This window comes from Acanthochromis polyacanthus, chromosome 18, assembly GCF_021347895.1.
Source record: "Acanthochromis polyacanthus isolate Apoly-LR-REF ecotype Palm Island chromosome 18, KAUST_Apoly_ChrSc, whole genome shotgun sequence".
Lineage (NCBI taxonomy): Eukaryota > Metazoa > Chordata > Actinopteri > Pomacentridae > Acanthochromis > Acanthochromis polyacanthus.
The window spans coordinates 3639654-3658657 of record NC_067130.1 but is presented as its reverse complement, the minus strand read 5'-3'; the positions used below and the strand labels follow the sequence as shown (position 1 = coordinate 3658657).

General features: G+C 38.6%; 1 protein-coding gene across 1 annotated transcript in view; it reads left to right on the top strand.

The window, feature by feature from the left end:
* LOC110962332 (matrix metalloproteinase-17-like) overlaps nucleotides 1-19004 on the top strand; it is a 127963-nt gene that overhangs the window by 88020 nt on the left and 20939 nt on the right. The window contains 4 exon segments of the mRNA XM_051938105.1: nucleotides 6329-6516; nucleotides 6519-6614; nucleotides 15946-16122; nucleotides 17823-17925. Of these exon segments, the coding sequence (XP_051794065.1) occupies nucleotides 6329-6516; nucleotides 6519-6614; nucleotides 15946-16122; nucleotides 17823-17925 (564 nt within the window).

Genomic DNA, 19004 nt, shown 5'->3' with positions numbered 1-19004 from the left:
TGGATCACTTTGAATTTTTTTAGTATGTTGTAGTATGTGGTCCAAAATATGACAAAAACATCATAGGTTAGTATATCGTCCAACAAATTGCAGCAAGGTGTCCAGACAGCTCAACTGGTTAAGAAGGTGATTCATAAACAGAGATGCAGGTTCAATTCCAGCTCATGATCCTTTACTCCATGGGTTTCCTGTTTTCCTCTCTGTCCTTGGCATAGGTCTAAACTCTGAGTGCTTTTCTAGTTTTTAATGGAAAAAAAGGGGTACAGAGGAACATTTCCAGCAACCATCACTCCTGTGTTCTGATGCTACATTGTGTTAGCTAATGGTGTTGAAAGGCTCACTGATGATTAGAAAACCCTTGTGCAGTTATGTTAGCACATGAATTAAAGTGTGAATTTTCATGGAAAACATGGAATTGTCTGGGTGACCCCAAACTTTTAGACAGTGGTGTATTTCGAGTTGTTTTGTAGAAAACATCAGCCTACCGTGTCCTCAAAATGTTTAATGTGTAAAACAATATCAAACAAAGAAGAAACATGACCAAATGCAGCGTAGAGGGAAAGAAAGGTGAGCAGTAATGACTGAGAACAAAACTGAAACAGAGATAAAGCAAAGCAGAACTCGCCTACACGTGTCTGGGACTGATTTAAAGGATTAAAGACATCTCGCTGGTGTGAGCTCCTCTGGCAGGTGTTCAGAAGTTTGACTTTGACTGTAAAGGTTCAGTGACTCTGAGCCACAAGCTGAGTTGTTGGAACAACTGCTTCTCCAGCTCATGTGGGGGAATGAAAGGGCCGAAGTGTTGCCTGCGGCGAAAGTTGGCGTGACTCAGGAGTTATCGGGACGTTACACTTTGACATCCTTTGCTGCTGAAACACATCAGCAGGTCATCGGGACGACGAAGGCTTTAAGACGGGACGACGCGGCTTTGAGGTCTTAACACGGCTCGTAACGTTGTTGGAAATGTTTCAGGAAAACGTGGAGCCAGATGCAGCACGCAGACTCAGTGTTAGACTTAAAACTTTTACTGCCAAACTTGGGTTTAAAGGTGACTGGTGGCAGGTGGAGGATGTGAAGCTAGCAGCACTTAAGGCCGGAAGCATTCTGAGGGAGAATGAATGGTTGTATGGAGGAGGGGAGTGGGTGGACCAGCGGCTGATCTGGTGGAGAAAAGCAGACGGACGGGATGGAGAGCTGGATGCTGAAACAGGAGAGCGAGAAAGCTCAAGGCTTGGAAGCAGCTGTAGATGAGAATCTGTAGAGCTGAGGATGCAGGATAGCAGGGTGAAGCTGAGGCACAGACTAAATACAGGTGGAGCTCAGATAGTTCATCGATTTTCTAATATTTTTTTGTCTTGTTTTTTGTCTGACTTTTGTAGTGTGTCTCATGTTTTTGTCGTTTTGTTTCTTTTTTGTCTCCCTTGTGTTTTTTGTCTCGTTTTTGTCGTTTTGTGTGCTGCTTTATTTGTTGTTGTTTGTCTCATTTTAGTCGTATTGTGCTTTTCGTGTTGTCTATTTTTTGTTGTTGTTTTTCTTTTTTGTCATTTTCCGTCTGGTTTGTGTCATTTGTGTAATTTCTTGTCTTGTTTTTGTCCACTTTGTGCCTTTTTTATCAATTCTTTTTGTCCCTTTTTTGATTTGTCGGTTTTCTCATTTTTTGGTCATTTTGTTTGTCGCTTTGTGTCTCTTTTTGTAATGTTTTGTCTTGTTTTTGTTGTTTTTTGTCTGACTTTTGTAGTGTGTCTCATGTTTTTGTCGTTTTGTGTTTCTTTTTTGTCTCCCTTGTGTTTTTTGTCTCATTCTGTTTTGCTTTATTTGTTGTTCTGTGTGTCATTTTAGTCGTATTGTGCTTTTCGTGTTGTCTATTTTTTGTTGTTGTTTTTCTTTTTTGTCATTTTCCGTCTGGTTTGTGTCATTTGTGTAATTTCTTGTCTTGTTTTTGTCCATTTTTGGCCGCTTTGTACCTTTTTTTTATCAATTCTTTTTGTCTCTTTTGTGATTTGTTTCAAGTCGGTTTTCTCATTTTTTGTCATTTTGTTTGTGTCTCTTTTTTGTCATGTTTTGTCTTGTTTTTGTTGTTTTTTTTGGTCTCATTTTGTCGTTTTGATCATAAAATAAAATATATAATTGAGTTCCAGATACTTGTTGCTAAATTTTTTGTGCCTTTTTGCAGTGATCTGGAAGTTGTAATGTGTAAATAATAAACTAAGGCTGAATGTTGTTGAAACTGAACTTATTTTTCTTCTGAAATTTCAGGTTGTTCATGATGTTTTCAGAACAGATAGTTTCTTAAATGTGAGCATTTTCAGAATGTCCTTTTTAGCACTAAAACAAAGGGAACATTAGGAGTTGCAGCAGATGGAAGCATGAAGCGCTCTAAAATCTCCTCATAGATTTTAGCAGACACCGTGTCGACTTTCTCCAGACTCTAAGGCTTCGATTTACAAATGAAATGCAAAATTCACTTTCATCTGAAAAGAGAAGTTTGGACTACTGAGGAACAGTCTAGTTGTTTTCCTCCTCAGCTCTTCTGAAGTTATTTCTGGTTCAGGAGAGGCTTCATGTTATAAATCTGACAGTTGTGTTTGTTTGTGGAGGTTCTTGATCCGCTAACATCAGCCTCAGTCCTCATGAAACTCTCCCAGGTTCTTCAATCGACTTTTCTTGACAGTCCTCTCAAGGCTTTTGCACCTTGGTTTAAAACACCGGCCTTTTACTACTTTTTCAAAAGATCTCCTCCATTTTCTGGGTTGCCACGGTGACAGGTTCTGCCCCGTCTAATGTATGATTGATTGAAAAGCGGCAGCGGTGGAAACACTAAAACGAACGGCAAATATGAGTTCATTTGAAATGCATTTACAATATGTCACAAACAAATGTATTCTAGGAGAAAATAGGTTTCCTTCAGAACATAATTTGAAATGGAGTTTAGCCGTATAGGAACACAGAGCTGAGAAAACCACAGGATTCATGGTAGAGACAAGGTTCTATCTATTCAGTCATAGCTTCCCCAGTTTCAGTGCTTTGGATGAGCTTTTCATCCTGTCTGGTATTTAATTCAGTGATGGTGTACATTATGTTATAAGATGAACATATGTTTGTAATGAGCAGCGGTATAGCTGTCAAAATGAATATAGTGAAGTAAATGTACAACATTTCCATCTGGACTATTGTGGAACAAAGTATAAAGTAAAATCTAACCACTTCCATCCATCCATCCTCTATACAGCGCTTTATCCTCACTAGGGTCATGGGGGGTGCAGGAGTCTATCCCAGCTGACTCGGGTGAAGGCAGGGGACACCCTGGACAGGTCACCAGTCTGTCACAGGGCTACATATACAGACACACAATCACACTCACATTCACACGTACGGACAATTTAGAGTAACCAATTAACCTCAGCATATTTTTGGACTGTGGGAGGAAGCCGGAGTACCCGGAGAAAACTCACACATGCACAGGGAGAACATGCAAACTCCATGCAGAACAAGAGCAATCCGAGATTTCTGACCTCCGCCAAGGGAAGATGATACGAAGTTGGAAAATCTAAATCCGGATCCAGAATCCAGATCCTTAACCGGATCAACACAAAATTTGAGTGGAGTCTTCCCTGGGCCAAGATCCACCTCTGGTGAAAATTTCATGAAGATCCGACAAGTAGTTTCCGAGAAATCCTGTCCACAGACACGCACACAGACAGACAAATAAATAAACGGACCCGATCGCATGGCCCCCTTGGCGGAGGTAAATATCCCATGCCCAGGCTGGGATTAGAACCAGGGATCTTCTTGCTGCAAGGCAAAAGTGCTAACCACTACCCCACTGTTCAGCCCAATCTAACCACTGTCTATAGAAAAACATTTTTGACATTTTTAATATATTTATATTGTTGTTAATGTGTAAATGTGCATTTTTATTCTGCTTTCGGTGATGAAAGAGAGAAGCATCAATGGTATTGCATATATATATATATATATATATATATATATACCTAAAATCTGAAGGACTGTCGCTTCACATCTGCAGCTCATTTAAAACTCAACTGCTGTATTAGACTTTATTTTCAAACCACAAAAGAGACCATTCATCTTTGAACCCTTTTCCTGCAATATGTTGTAATCAGCTGTGTGAAGGCTGCAGTCAGAAGGAGTCACCTTTATAGGCAGCAAAGAAAATCCCCTAAAAACAGACTAGTTTTAACTCTGCCCCTTCTGAAGCAGCGCTACAAGGGGCACCATAGCTGCAATGTAAAGTTAGAAAACGTTGCTATAAATCATGGAAGATGTTGTCTGAAAGGAGAAGGTTTCTCCACAGCTTGGCTAAAAATGTCAGTTTGAAGATCAAGGGTGTCACGAGGCAGAGAGTTTTTACTTATTTACTGCGCTTGATCTTTTCAGTAAAGATCTGAAAGTGTAACCGAAAGAAGCCCACGATAGATGTTTTACCTCTGGATGTTCTAAGTGAAGAAGACGTATGTTTTTCTATACATGAATTATGCTTTTATAGAGTATGTTTAAAAAATCTGAACAAGTGTATTTATGGGAACGTCAAAGCGTAGTCACGAGATATTTTCAGGGTATATTTTCAGTACAGGAGGGCTGAATATGTAAAGTTATGGTGACAAGATAACATCACTTAAATTGTAACTTAAAATCAGTCGTCATTTATTTATGTTTTATTTTTTGAAGACTTTTTTTTTTAGTTTGTTCCAAAATGCACCTCACCTAATGCACCTTTTATCACTTATTTTTGCATGTATTCAAGTATATTTTCAATGGGTGTGTTAATCTTTCCTTTATGTTTGAGCACAACTTTAAAAATTACATTTTTATTGGACTTAATTATGAATGTGTTGCTGGATATCATTACATATATTCCTTTCTAAGTGTATTAATCAAATATTGAGCAAGATTAGCTTAAGAAAGACTATTTTTATCTACCTAGCACACTTTTACTTGTTTGTTTTATATACTTTTTATAGGACATTTAACAAAAGTATAAGGAAACTTGAGCTTAAATGTGTTCATTAGCAGCTACTGAAATGCTTTGGGTTTAATGTGTAATTTGAATGTAGTAAAATCTGGAAAATTTAGTCTCAACAGCTGTGTGCTTTCTGTATCCCTACATGGTGATAAAGCTGTTTTAAATCCAGATCATTTTTCCTAAGTTCTGGTCGTGCCTCCTCCCTTTCTCCTGTGTTTCTGCCGTTCTTCCTTCTCCGGTGTTTTCTGTCTTTGTGTTTGTTTGTTCACGTCTCTCTCTGTTGGTGTGACTCTCATCACCTCCTCTGATTTCATCAGCCGACACATTTTCCCCTCATCATCTCATCAGTGCTGCTGTACTTAAGTTCCTCCTCCTCTCTCCGTCAGTCTGCCAGCGTGTGCTTCTTAGTTTTTCATTCCTTGTGTTTCTGACGTCTGGATTAATCTCTGTTTTCTCTGTGCTTCAGGTCCACTTCTACCTCAGTTTCTCAGCCTGCTTTGCTTTGCTTTTCTTCTCACCGCCGCTCATCCAGCCCTCCTCTCTCTCTCCCTCTCCCTCTTTCCTCCCACTCAGCTATCAGCCACGTTCCCCTGCAGTCTGCCCGACTCCTCAGCCTCCCTCAGCCGTCTCCTGCCGTCTCCTTCACCCTCATTCACCTCCTTCCCTCTCTGAACCTTGCAGTAAACTGTTCTTGACTTTTGCAAGTTTGACTCGGTGTGCGTTTGGGTTCCGCTTGTTCATCTGGACACTAAATGTAAAGGAGTGCTGTTGTTGTAATGGAAGAACACAGTATTCTAACTGCAGTTTCAGTGGTAGTGTAAGTTGTATAATGCTGAGAAAACATTACAAGTATAATAATGATGCTTTTTTTTATTAGTAACAAGGAATGTGCTTTTAATTCTTTCATTTTCTTTATAGGTAAATGCACCTAAAAATATCCAGCCAGAAATCATTTTTTACAGTTGAATGCGGTAAAATTATGTAAAAATGCAGTGGCATTATATTTCAATCAAATCTGCTTATATAATATATTGTTTATGCACTGCATTTTACAGGAGTATACAGTTGTAGTAAGCAGACATGCCTTAAATGACAGACTGCAAGTCTTCTGTTAAAGAATTTCAGTGTAATAAATGAAGTGTTTCCAGTTTAACATTGCAACATGTAGAAATATTTAAGAAATATTCTAATAATTCACACACAGAGGCACATGTTTACATTTTTTCTTGGGATTTGACAGGTATAAAGGACACTTTTCTGAATTTTACTCACAATAAATAACAAATTAAATCAGAAATTGTTCTCTGTTTGTTTCTTCTTTTCTTCAACACTTTCTCATCTCAGAGTGAGGACCTTCCCGAAGGACTCGGCCTTGCTGGGCAGGGACACCGTCCGGGCCCTGATGTACTACGCTCTGAAGGTCTGGAGCGACATCGCACCGCTGAACTTCCACGAGGTGGCCGGCAGCGACGCAGACATTCAGATCGACTTCACTAAAGCCGACCACAATGACGGGTATCCCTTTGACGGGCCGGGGGAACAGTGGCTCATGCGTTCTTCCCAGGAGAGAGGTTCACAGCTGGAGACACACACTTTGATGACGACGAGGCCTGGACCTTCAGATCTCCAGGTGAGAAACACACATACACCCCCTGTCAAAAGTTTTAGGACACTCTCATTCAAATAAAGTAGAACCTGTCCTACAACTTTTGACAGGGGGTGTATCTACCAAATGTGGTACACACATGCAGCACATCAGGCTGAACAAAAAAGTCAGTGACAGCCACATTCCAAACCCAACAGGAAGTGAACTATTTTGCGTTGAATGTCAGATTTTGCCCATTTTTCATTGTTTTCTAGAGCGAACTCCTCCAAGGGGGAAAGTCCAATTCACCTCAAATTGGGCCAGTACATACAGGAGGCCTTAATGATCCAAAGTTATTAAAATCTTGTTCCAAAGTCAAAGGGCGTGTCCGTGGCGGCCTCTGGAATTTTGATCCTTCGCCATGAAACTTCAAATGCTGTGTAAATGCCCTGAACATGCTCCAATCTGCCTGAAACTTTACATGTATGATCAGAGTCCTGCCCTGATCACATCCATATGATGAAATACACCCCCTGTCAAAAGTTATAGGACAGGTTCTATTTTATTTGAATGAGACAGTGTCCTAAAACTTTTGACAGGAGGTGTATGTGTCATATTATACATGTTTCATATCGCCGGTGAGAGAAAATCAGTCGCTGAATCAAAAGACAGAAAAACAGTATTGTGTGATATTCTTGGAAGCATCTCATCAGAACTTGTGAGAGACTCCCAGAGTGCTGTGAAATGAAGAGATTGAAACAGCGAGTGTCTAGAAGACTTAAAGAAAATGGAATAAAGAAAAAGTGATTGAAGCTGGTGTGAACTACCATCCTCACCAAAAGTTCTGCATCCAACACCAGAACTCTGATTGTACTTTGGAGTCAAGCTGTGCTGCTGGCTTTTATTCATGTTCCAGATTCTATAATTAAGATTTTTATTTGTTAGAACTAAAAATATTACGTATAATAGCAACAATGTGGCGGCTACAGCGGCATTGATGAACAGATAAAAGACGCCTTTTCATTTCCTCCGACTGCCACAAACAAGGAAATCACTTTAATATGTCATCGACACCCATGAAATCTGTTTTTGCAATTAGCAAAGGGATCTCATGTTTGCTGTCGCTTGTTATGGAACATACTTCTTACAAGAATCGACTCTTTTAAATGTGAAAATTAGTGGAAAAAAGTGGCTTATTTGTATTAATCCGAGTGTTTTATGTGACAGGAATGAAAGCAGCTGCCCTAATGTCAGTCGATAAAAGAGGGATTTGGACACGATGATGTGATATGCAGGGATGTGGACAAACTGGTTCAGAAATATCAGTCCGTCTTTATTTATTATCATGAGGGACAGTGGTAAAAAGTTAGTTTGCTAAGTTTGTAATCAGTATTTCTGTTAAGTTCAGCAGCGTACCTTTTACTCCAGTTGTTTTACATTTTATTTATATATGTTAAATAGTTCCTAGTTAATTGCAAAATGGAACATTTTGTGCAAAACGTATCATGCTGTAAAACAGGTTTGGTTCAAACTGAATTCCAGAATGGTTAAAATCAGAAATTACAATGTAACTTATACAGTTAGTAAAAATAATATTGAATGAAGCGGAACAATATTTATTTGTTTTATATCTTTAATTAGCATGTTTTAGGTGCAGTTTTACTTGTGACTGTGTGTTTTTACTCTGCAGTACTTCACAGAAACGTTTGGCTCTTAGATGTGAGGATAATCTATAGAAATGATGATAATTATATTTGCCATTTTTTGGACATAAAAGTTCCAAAACAACAAGAAAATAGACAAAAACAAGCAAGACAAAAAGGAAACACAAAATGGCAAAAACAACACACAAACAATGAATAAAACACAAAATGACAAAAATAAGGCAAAAATACAAGCGAGACAAAAGCGAGAAATAAGACGACAAAAACACGAGGCAAACGACAAAAGTCAGACAAAAAAGACAAACGACAACAAAAAGAAGAGAATATTTTACAAAATGAGATGCAAAATGACAAAAGAACAATGAGCAAGCTAGTATTTTACTTCAGAATGACAAAAATGAGACACAAAATGACAAAAACATGAAATAAATGCCAGAAGTCTGACAAAAAAGACAAAAAACAACAAAAATGAGACAAAATATTACAAAAAATAAACAAAATGACAAAAGAACAATCTAGTGTTTTTACTTTATGATCAAAACAACTCTCGAAATTCTTTTAAATTTATAGTTTTACTTATTTACAATCTGCAGTTAATGTCTCCTCTAATTTTTCCACTTTGAGGGCCGGATTGGACCCTCTGGAGGACCACTTTTGGCCCACGGGCCGCATGTTGGACACCCCTGTGTTACGCTCTTTCTTCTTGCTGCTGCCTGTTTTCCAACTCTGCTCCAGAAAGCTTAAAATATTTCCCATAATGCCAAACCTTCCTATAAATAATAGATCTGATTTCTCCTCCACTATGACTTACCAACGTGTAATATCCCAGATGAGACATTTTCCACATTTCTGCACTTCCCAGATTGAGAAAAATATGTTTGTGTGAAAACACCACGGCAATCTCGTGATGTAGATAGAAGCAGAATCCTTCTCCTCACATATAAATGACTGAAGTCTGACAGATAGACCCTCTCCAGGCTGACTATGCAGCTGCAGATGATGCTGATTGTGTTGGTATCAGTGATATACAACCAGAATCTGTGCTCACTTCCATTCTTCGCTGCAGCCCGGCTGAAGCTGGGAGCCATATGTTACTGCAGCTCAATTTGCTCCAATTAAATCCCCGGCAGGATGCAGCGGTGTCACGACACGACGGCACGATGCTCGAGTACTTTACCGCCTCATCTGCATGGATAGGGCTTTTGATTAATGAGAGCGTGGAGGTAGAGCAGGGACGGGTCAGAGGTGGGTTCTCTCATGACCCCGATTATCGCTTTAAACTATCATATGGACAAACAATGAGGAGGATTAAAACAATGAAATGTTTCTGACTTATGTCATGAATTACTCAGGAGTGACAGCAGCCTGATGGAAGCGTTAAAAATGCCTCTTATGGAGCGATAAGCTCTGAATCATCGTACCTTCTGAGATGCTCCTGCTTTCAAGGCCGCTTCTCCACTTTCTGTGATGAAGGGTGAAGTGCTCATCAGATGTAACATGTCAGTCTTTTTCATTTGTAAACCTGGCGTCTGGCTCTCCCGCTTTACTTATACACCCTAAAGGCGTAAAAACAGTTTGTTATGGCCAGTCAGTGCCAATAAAAACAACCCAGTTTACTCCTGCATCCAGAATTTATGTGATTTTAGATATAAATGGTACACTGAAGACGGCATCATTTCCACGTTTCATCCGTGTCCTTGCGATCTCTCTTGTACTTTGAGCCTTTAGCAGCGTGGGACGTTACCTCTAGGCCAAGGCGCTGACTAATTATAGAATTTCACATCATTTCTCTCTTTGTAAAGCGCTCCAGATAATAATTAACTGTATAACTCTGAAGCAGATGTTTCAGCCTGACATGCAGCTCATCTTACTGCACTAAAGATGCACTTTTCTACGTAATAAGTGACCCGCTGCGTGCACTTGTAGCTGATGATCCAACCGCAGCAAACTTCTAAACCTTCACTGACTGTTAAGCACCACGTTGAGTTATTGTGAACATTAGCATTTATATGAAATCATGTTTGTGGCCACCTGGCAAAATTAAGTCCAATATTCCCCCTCCTCTTAGCTGTCTCCACCAACGCCTGAGGGAAATATCCGCCTCATTAGGTGTTAAGTGTTCTGCTATGTTCACCAGCTAGCCGCTAACTTTCTCTGTTTGCTGTTTGGTGCTTTGGAGGGATTTTCGAAGTTAAAACAAATGCCTGCAACAGCTGCAAACAAAGTTGATTAAAGTGAGAGTGAAGCAGAGTTGAGAGCATAAAACAAATTCCAAAGAAGTGTTTTCTCACTAGATCAGAGGTGTCAAACTCATCTTAGTTCACATTCAGTCCAATTTGATCTCCAGTGACCAGTAAAATCACAGCATAACCTATAAATAAACACAACTTCTAATGTTTCCTTTTAGTGCAAAAAAGCACATTCTTGAAATGTTCTCATTTAATGAATTATCTTTTTGCAAAACATTATGAACAACCTGACATTTCTTTAAAAAAAAAGTGCAATTTCAACAATATTACGTCTCAGTTTGTCATTTCCACATTACAACTTCCAGATCACAGAGTGTCTACAAAGAGACACAACATTTAGTCACATCTATCTGGAACTGAACGATATAGTGTTTTAGTTTATGATCAAAACAACAAAAGTCAGACCAAAGAAGACAAATAAAAGACAAAATATGACAAAAACGAGACACAAAATGACAAAAAATGAGACAAACAACACGAAACAAAACAAAAAAAGACAAAAAAATAGACAAAAATGTTAAAGCAGCAAAAAAATGGACAAATGAGAGAAAGATTACACAAAATGACAAGAACAATACACAAAGAAGACAAAATGAAAAAAAAATGACAAAAATCATCCAAAAAGACAAAAAAGCAAGACAAAATGACAAAAAAATTAGACAAACAGCATGAAACAAAACAAAAAAGACAAAAAATTAGATAAAAATGTTAAAGCGCCAAAAAATGGACAAATGACAAAAATGAGAGAAAAGATTACACAAAATGACAAGAACGATACACAAAGAAGACAAAATGACAAAAAATGACAAAAATCATCCAAAAAAGACTAAAAACAACAAAAGCAAGGCAAAAATGACAAACGTGAGACACAAAACGACAAAAAATGAGACAAACGACACGAAGCGACAAAAAATGAGACGAAAAGTTTGACAAAAAGAGTAGACAAGCAAGACAAAAAAAATAACACAAAACGACACAAATGATACAACAAATACGGCAAAACACAAAGTGACAAAAAGCACAAGTGAGACAAAAATGAAAAACAAAACGACAAGAACATGGGGCAAACGACAAAAATACAATAAACAACAAAAACGAGACAAAATATTGCAAAAATGAGACACAAAAGAGCAATCTAGTATTTTACTTGATGATCAAAACAACTTGGCATGGTCTAGAAATGATTTTAAATTTACAGTTTTACTAATTTGCAATCTGCAGTTAATGTCTTCTTTGTAATTTTTACACTCTGAGGACCGGATTGGACCCTCTGGAGGACCGCTTTTGGCCCACGGGCCTCATGTTGGACACCCCTGATCTGGAAGGATCCTTATTTTGTCTTTGTTTTATATCAAAAGCAGCTGTTTTCATACTGTATCTGTGAAAATGTTTCCAGAGTCTGTTAGTCAGAAAGAATAATCGGTTGCATCTTTTCTTCTTCTTCACTCTTTAGCTATCAGTGGCTGTGAGTCAGACACATCTGCATGCATCTGGTGATCGCTGCTCGTTGTTACAAACTGAAAATATATTAATTAAACGTGGCCCATTGATGTGACAGTCCCGCATCTCCTGTTGTGTTTAGCAGCCATCCAGCCTGCTCAGTGGCTGAAAGGATCGCTGTCCCAGAGCTGCCGACTTATCTAATTTAACACACTAAACACTCACAAAAGCAGCTGATGCAGACATAAAGGCTCTTTGTGTACACTACATTAGCCTCTGCAGCCCCAAATCGTGGAAATTAAAGTCGTGTCTGAATGCAAACAGCCTAACTGGAGAGAGACAGTTGGGTTTACAAACAGAGCCTGACCTCTTACCTCTGGATACAGCATATTATTATCCAATTATCTGCCCAGAGGAGTAAAAGAAACTGAGGAACAGAGATTCCAAAGACATGATTGAGGTCAATTAGAAACGCTCGGTGCATATTTCGGTCACATACCCCTGATTCTCCAAATTCCAAATACTTCATAACTTATGAATGAGAGTTCAAGAATCTGGCTTCTATTTAGCTTCCACTTCTTGGAAGTTCAGTGGAGTTCGGTAAACTTTGATTAATATTTCAAACTCTAATTTTCATCTCTCCAGACGCTTTTTTCAGAAAGTTGTGAGGATTCAAGGCCATTCCTCCTCAGCAGTATTGATTTCATGGTCAGCTTTCTATTTGAGTTTTAGCAACTAAGGGTCTGAGCTGTACTGGAGCACAGAATATCATTATCGCCTCACTGTACTCCCCAATAATCTACATACGGGTCATAGCATCCTCGCTCTGTGGAGGGAAAATGCAGAATATGTGGGTCAACTGTGGATGCAGGTATCACCAGAATAGATTTCTAGGCTGCTTCTGAACTTAAAACTCAGCCTCGGTTCTTTCTCTCCATCTGTTAAAGTGAGAGCCTGCAATGTCAACAAGTCCTCCACCTTCAAGCGTCTGCCCGGTTAACCCTCACGGATATTTATAACCTCCGTTTGGTGTTTCGTTAAAAACAACTTTGTTAAGCTGAAGGAGAGACCCAGGAACCTGTTCGATCGGGAGGACTAAGAAAAGTGGCCGTTAAAGTCCTACGCCCGACTCGAATGAACGGAACCAATCAGTCAAGGCCAGAGCGGCTCCGTAAAGGTCAGAGCAGGTTCACGCAATCTGGCTAATTCAATACAGGCTCAAGTAGTCGAGATAATTGCGTGTGCGCTCTATTTCTAAGCAACAAGGAGGTCGAGCAGGGATCGGATTGATCCACGGTGACTAGAAGCAGCGGTACAGAGAACTTCCTGGGCTTGGACGCTTACGATTAGAAACAGATGAAGACAAAAACGGTCATACAGCCGCCAGGAACAAAAAAAAAAACAAAAAACGGTGATTATTTGAACAGAAATAGCAACTAAGTTGGAATATAGTAAAATGTTTTGACACAACCTGAGTAGATACAGCATAGATTTTGCTTCCTCGCTTTGATAAATACATCGTTATCCTTATCAAAGCGTTTTGCCGCAGTGTCAGGACATTAAACCGTTTTTAATTTAATAAGTTTTCAAGATGCACAGCAGGAAGCAGCACCTACTGTTCTCTTATTCTTATTATTCATATTATTAACTGGAATAATAATCAAGAACTTTATGACATGAAGCAGATGAATTTAAATTCTGCATTTAGCGTCATGTTTGACTTTTTTGTTGAAGACTTACTGTTAAATATTTATCTAGTTTTTATACATGCCAGCTGTTATCATTCTGCTCATTCATACCACTGTGGCAGATCTTTTTAAATGTGTTAAAAATGGGAGAAAAAGCATGATTCTTCAGCAATAAAGTAAGGAAAAAATGTTTAAAAATCTCAAACAAAAAGAACACAATCAAAGCAATTTTTGAATAATCTCATTTTTTAATTGTTTAGCTCATTAGAAGGTGGTTGTTGTTGAATTAGGACGGTTATTTAGTCGACATTTTAGTGACATACAGTCATTTTTTATTAATAAGTGATTGTTTCCATCATAAATAATTATGGAATTTATAAAGGCTTGATCATAATGAATATAAAAATATTGGTTTGATTACTTTTAATAAAAAATTTTGCAAGATATATCCCATGGTCCCCCAATTATATATTGACCCAGTTACCTCACACACTTATGTATTGAAATGGTCAAATGTTGACTCTGGGTTTGAAGAACAAACTGTTTTTGCAGGTCATAATAAGCTGCTTGTATGTGTGGTTTGTTTTTTTTTGATTGAAGCATGCTTATCCTTCACAAATCTCAAAATCAATAGTTTTCTGAGCTTTTAAGTGAAAACCACGTTTGATTTTTCCATCTATTAAATGTAAGAGATCAGAGAGATCAGATGTTGTTCCACTCCAGCACTTTTGCTGGCTATAAACATTTAAAAAAACCATTGTACAGTTATAATATTCCGAATAAAGAGGTCTTAAGGTATTGCAGGATCTCAATACCACAAGGATTCACATGAGATGAAAAGGATCGCCCGTGGCTAGCAGTGCTAGCGATTCTTTCCATCGACCTCTTGGTACACCATCCTTATTAAACTTTTAAGCAAATGCTGCGAGCTAGAATGTTTGTAGCATTCTGGATTCGTCGTGCGATCAGGTAGCAGGGACCTTTAGAGTATTGTGCATTTGTTGTGAATCAGAGGAATGAGATTTTACATCTTCTGGTGCCCTGGAAATAGTTCCATTATTTGGAAACATCACTTCAGATCATGTTTTCGTGCCTCTGTCTATTTACTCTCTATGTTTCTTCTTGTCTTTCTCTCTCTTTCTTTCTGTTATGGGTGTCAAACTCAATGAATCTTGTTCATCCAGCCAAATCTCTCAGCTCTGACTTTTTCTGCGGGTGCTGGTGTTTTTTTCTGTCAACCTCAGATGGACTGTAAATTCGATGACACGGTGCCTACTTTGTTCCGAATCCCTCAATCCTTCCTTTTATCCACCTTTCCCCCTCGCCACCTTGTGCTCCAGTAGATTAGAGTTGGCATTTAGCTCTGAATATCCCAGGTGTTGTAAGCACAAGTGCAGTTGTCCTTTTGTCTTGTGACGGAGCACAGCGCTGAGATGTTCCCCAGCCGAGGCCAACATAAGGTTAACAGAATGCGGTCTTGATCCTAGCCACCGAGGAACTCTAAGCTAGCTTGGCTCGACATGCTAGCACTCACATTTTTGCAAATCTAAATCTCCGAGCCTGAGGTTTTGTCTTGCTTAGCAGAGCCAGACAAGGAGTTTTTGGAAGCTTTGGCTTTTCTTTTTAGCCAAATGTTCAGGGAAACGTGCTTTAATAGCCTGCAGCCTCTTTAGGTGTCTTTCTGCACTCAGGTTTTGATTGGCAGCCCAGGGGCTCAGGCAGTATTACCATAGTTATCTCACTACAGCACATTCCTAACAGCACTCAGCCACCAGGGCTGTCTGCCATGCCTCTTAACTTGCAACCTATAGAGTTCACTCATAAAAAAGGGGACAGACATGTGAACAGCGACCAGGCTGGTTCTACAGGAATCACAAACTTTAAACCAGGGGTATCAAACTCATCTTCGTTCAGGTTCCACATTCAGCCCAATTTGATCTCCAGTGACCAGTAAAATCACAGCATGATAACCTATAAATAATTCCGATGTGTTCCTTTGTAGACACTCTGTGATGTGGAAATGACAAACTGAGGCTGAATGTTGCTGAAATTTAGCTTATTTTTCTTCAGAAACTTCAGATTGTTCATGATGTTTTGTAAAAAGATAATTCCTCAAATGTCAGCATTTTCAGAATGTCCTTTTTTTTTTTACACTGAAACAAAAGAAACATTAGAGGTTGTGGTTACTTATGCTGTGATTTTTACTGGTCCGGTCCACTGGAGATCAAACTGGGCTGAATGTGGAAGCTGAACTAAGATGAGTTTGACTCCCCTGCTTTAAATAGTCCCATTCATGAAGTCTATGTGATGGTTTCCTTCTCTGTGCGTCCCTCAGAGACTCATGGGATGGATCTGTTCGCGGTTGCCGTCCACGAGTTCGGTCACGCCATCGGCCTGGTCCACACCTCGGCCATCGAGTCCATCATGAGGCCGTACTACCAGGGTCCTGTGGGAGACCCTCTGAAATACGACCTGCCCTACGAAGACAAAGTCCGAGTCTGGCAGCTTTACGGTACGACGACGAACCCACTCACTGTGTGTGTGTGCTGAGGACAGAGAGGAAGACGAAGTGATGACTTCTGTGGGTTATTGATTAATGAATACACGGGCGAAGTTAATTGGACCTCTTTATGGCACATGACCTTATCACATCATTCCTGATATAGAGAGTAGCAGCGTGCAGAGGAGAGACTAATGATGGTGAAGGTGAGAACGTAGAGTGTAGAAAGGAAAGAACGCTGAAGCACAGGACCGCAAAGGAGGAAGATGAATTGAAGTGAGCTGAAGATAAGCACAGGCACAAGACAGGACAGTGAAATATGTGTACGCAGTAATGTAAAATAAGAGGACGTGAATGGAAAACCAGCGCAGTGTCTTGACCAGTGAGTTAATAATATTCTCTGTAACGGCTTGTTTTAGGCTCACCAACAGCCCCAAACACAGTGGTATGCTGCTTAATTGGCAATTATATTTAACAAAAATAGGGGCAAATCTGCTCATTTGAGTAGTCGGAGTGAAAACAAACGAGTTGTTTAATTAACCCACCGAGTGCTAAAACATGCTAGCAGCTTTAAAAGGCATGCTATGCTGAAAATAAATGCCAAAATTACACCATTTATCAGGCCGTAAAAATCAGAATCTGCTTTAATGGTCAAGTACGTACACAACATGCAAGGAATTAGATTTCAGCTGTTGGTGTGACCCTAGGAGTATGGAAAGAGAATAACAGAAATAAAGAAAGTACAGAAGGAAAAACAAGGGAAAAATTGTAGTAAAAATAAATATGATACACTATATACAGATATTTACAAGCTAGAAAGGAATATATAAACACAGTAGAGCAAAAAATATTGGACAAAACAGAACACATCAGAGGTTTTTCAGTTTTCTGACGGTCTTTGAACTGTTCATATGCGATGTAACTATTCTGTCAGAAAACTTCACCAAATCTGAGCTTAAATTGTAATATTTCATCAAAATCATTTTCTTTAACATTTTTTCGTAAACAAAAATTTTTAAAAAATGTTTTCATATAGGTGCAGAACTGTTGTCCTCATTTAGGGGCACAAAAATATTGTTTCCTTTTCTGGAAAAAATCCAAAAATTCTGCAAAAAAATCCTCAAATTTCTGAAAATTTGCAAAACCTTCAGGAAGAAAATTCCAATAATTTCTTAAAAATTTCGCTTCGAAGTTTTATTTTTTTTAAAAATCCCCCAAATTTGGCAAGAAAATTCTTGTAAATATTTTTTTTTTAAATGAGTAAAAATCTTTCAAAAAATCCTAAAAATATCTAAAATGATTACATATATATCAGTAAAACTGCTAATATTTTTTTAAGAACATTCACAAAAAAATCAACCAAAATCCAGTGAATTTTGCTGGATTTTGGTTGATTTTTTTTATTTTATTTTTTTTTGTCAGTGTTGTTCAGAAACATTTTGAACATTTCTTTTTTTCCCCAAAAAAACTTTCACAGATTTCCCAAAAATGTTGAAAATGTGGACATCAGAAGTTTCACTGTGGAAATATATTTCTTTTTCCACATTTTCAAACTTTAAACCAGGTCAGTTTTACCCACAGGACGACACGAGGCTTAAAGTGTAAAGTGAGGCCACAGTGAGTAAAAATGTGACAACTGTCTGGTTCTGAGAGGCTAAATGTTTTGTCTTTTGTTTGCTCATGTGAATTTTAATCGTATTTATCCTCCCCAGGGGTCAGAGACTCGGTGTCCCACACAAATCAACCAGGAAACCCCTCCCAGACGGCCGAGCCTCCCGTCCTGCTGGACCTTCCAGAGAACAGATCCACACTCCTGTAAGTAGGACGTCTGGTGTACTTTTCTGTTTAATGCCAAAGATGGTCAAACACACAAATGATCCTCTTCAACCTCTTCATGAATAGTAATCTGCGGTTACTCTCTTCCTCCTTCTCTGGCCTTTTCAAACACACATAATAATGGTTCATTCTTCTCCAGGCTCCCGCAGGTCTTTGTGTCCACTAACTTGGTAAATATGAGGAAGCAGAAAGAGCACTAAATGTTCCCTGTAGATGAACACAGAAAGGAAAATGTAGAAAGACTTTTGTTCAGCGACTACATGCTGCAGTGTGGTGCCTGTAGGACACGGGTTCTAAGCTTTTTTAGCTAACCCTTGAAGTTTTACTGATATATATGGAATCACTTCCTTCAGATATTTTTAGGATTTTTTTTTTTTTTGCAAGATTTTTACTCATTTTTTGAAAATATTTACAAGAATTTTCTTGCCAAATTTGGGAGATTTTTTAAAAAAAATAAAACTTAAGGAAAACTTTGAAGGAACTGTTGGAATAAAGGAAGGTTTTGCAAATTTTCCGAAATTTTCAGAATTTTTTTGCTGAATTTTTTGGATTTTTTTCAGACAAGGAAACAATAATTTTTGTGCCCGTAAATGAGGACAACAGGAGGGTTAAACTTACACTCAGAAAACCTGCCAGTTCAGTTCTTTTAGCAACACAACCTGCTTTTTTGCTTATTTGAGCTGATTTTACATTTAAATAATGCATGAAACATCACTTTTTAGGTCACTTTTCATTTACAGTAACACCACCTGGAGTGAAATGAGCGAGGTTCTTGTTTTTAATCTAATATTTTTAACTATTTATCTGCTGATTTCAGTTATCCATGTTTGCTGTTTGTCTGTTTAAACATTTAGTGTCAGCTGGTCAGCTCACTTGCTATTGGATTTATTTCTGCTGTGAATAGATCTCCTCACCAAATCATAATTTCTATTTTATCAAGTTGAAAATGCTTTCGAAAAGGCTGAAATGTCTCCTGTAGTGTATGTGTGCCTGGTAGGAGGCTGCTGCTGTTGTAAAATCACCACCGGCTCTTCATCTCACGAGCATGAAGCCACTCA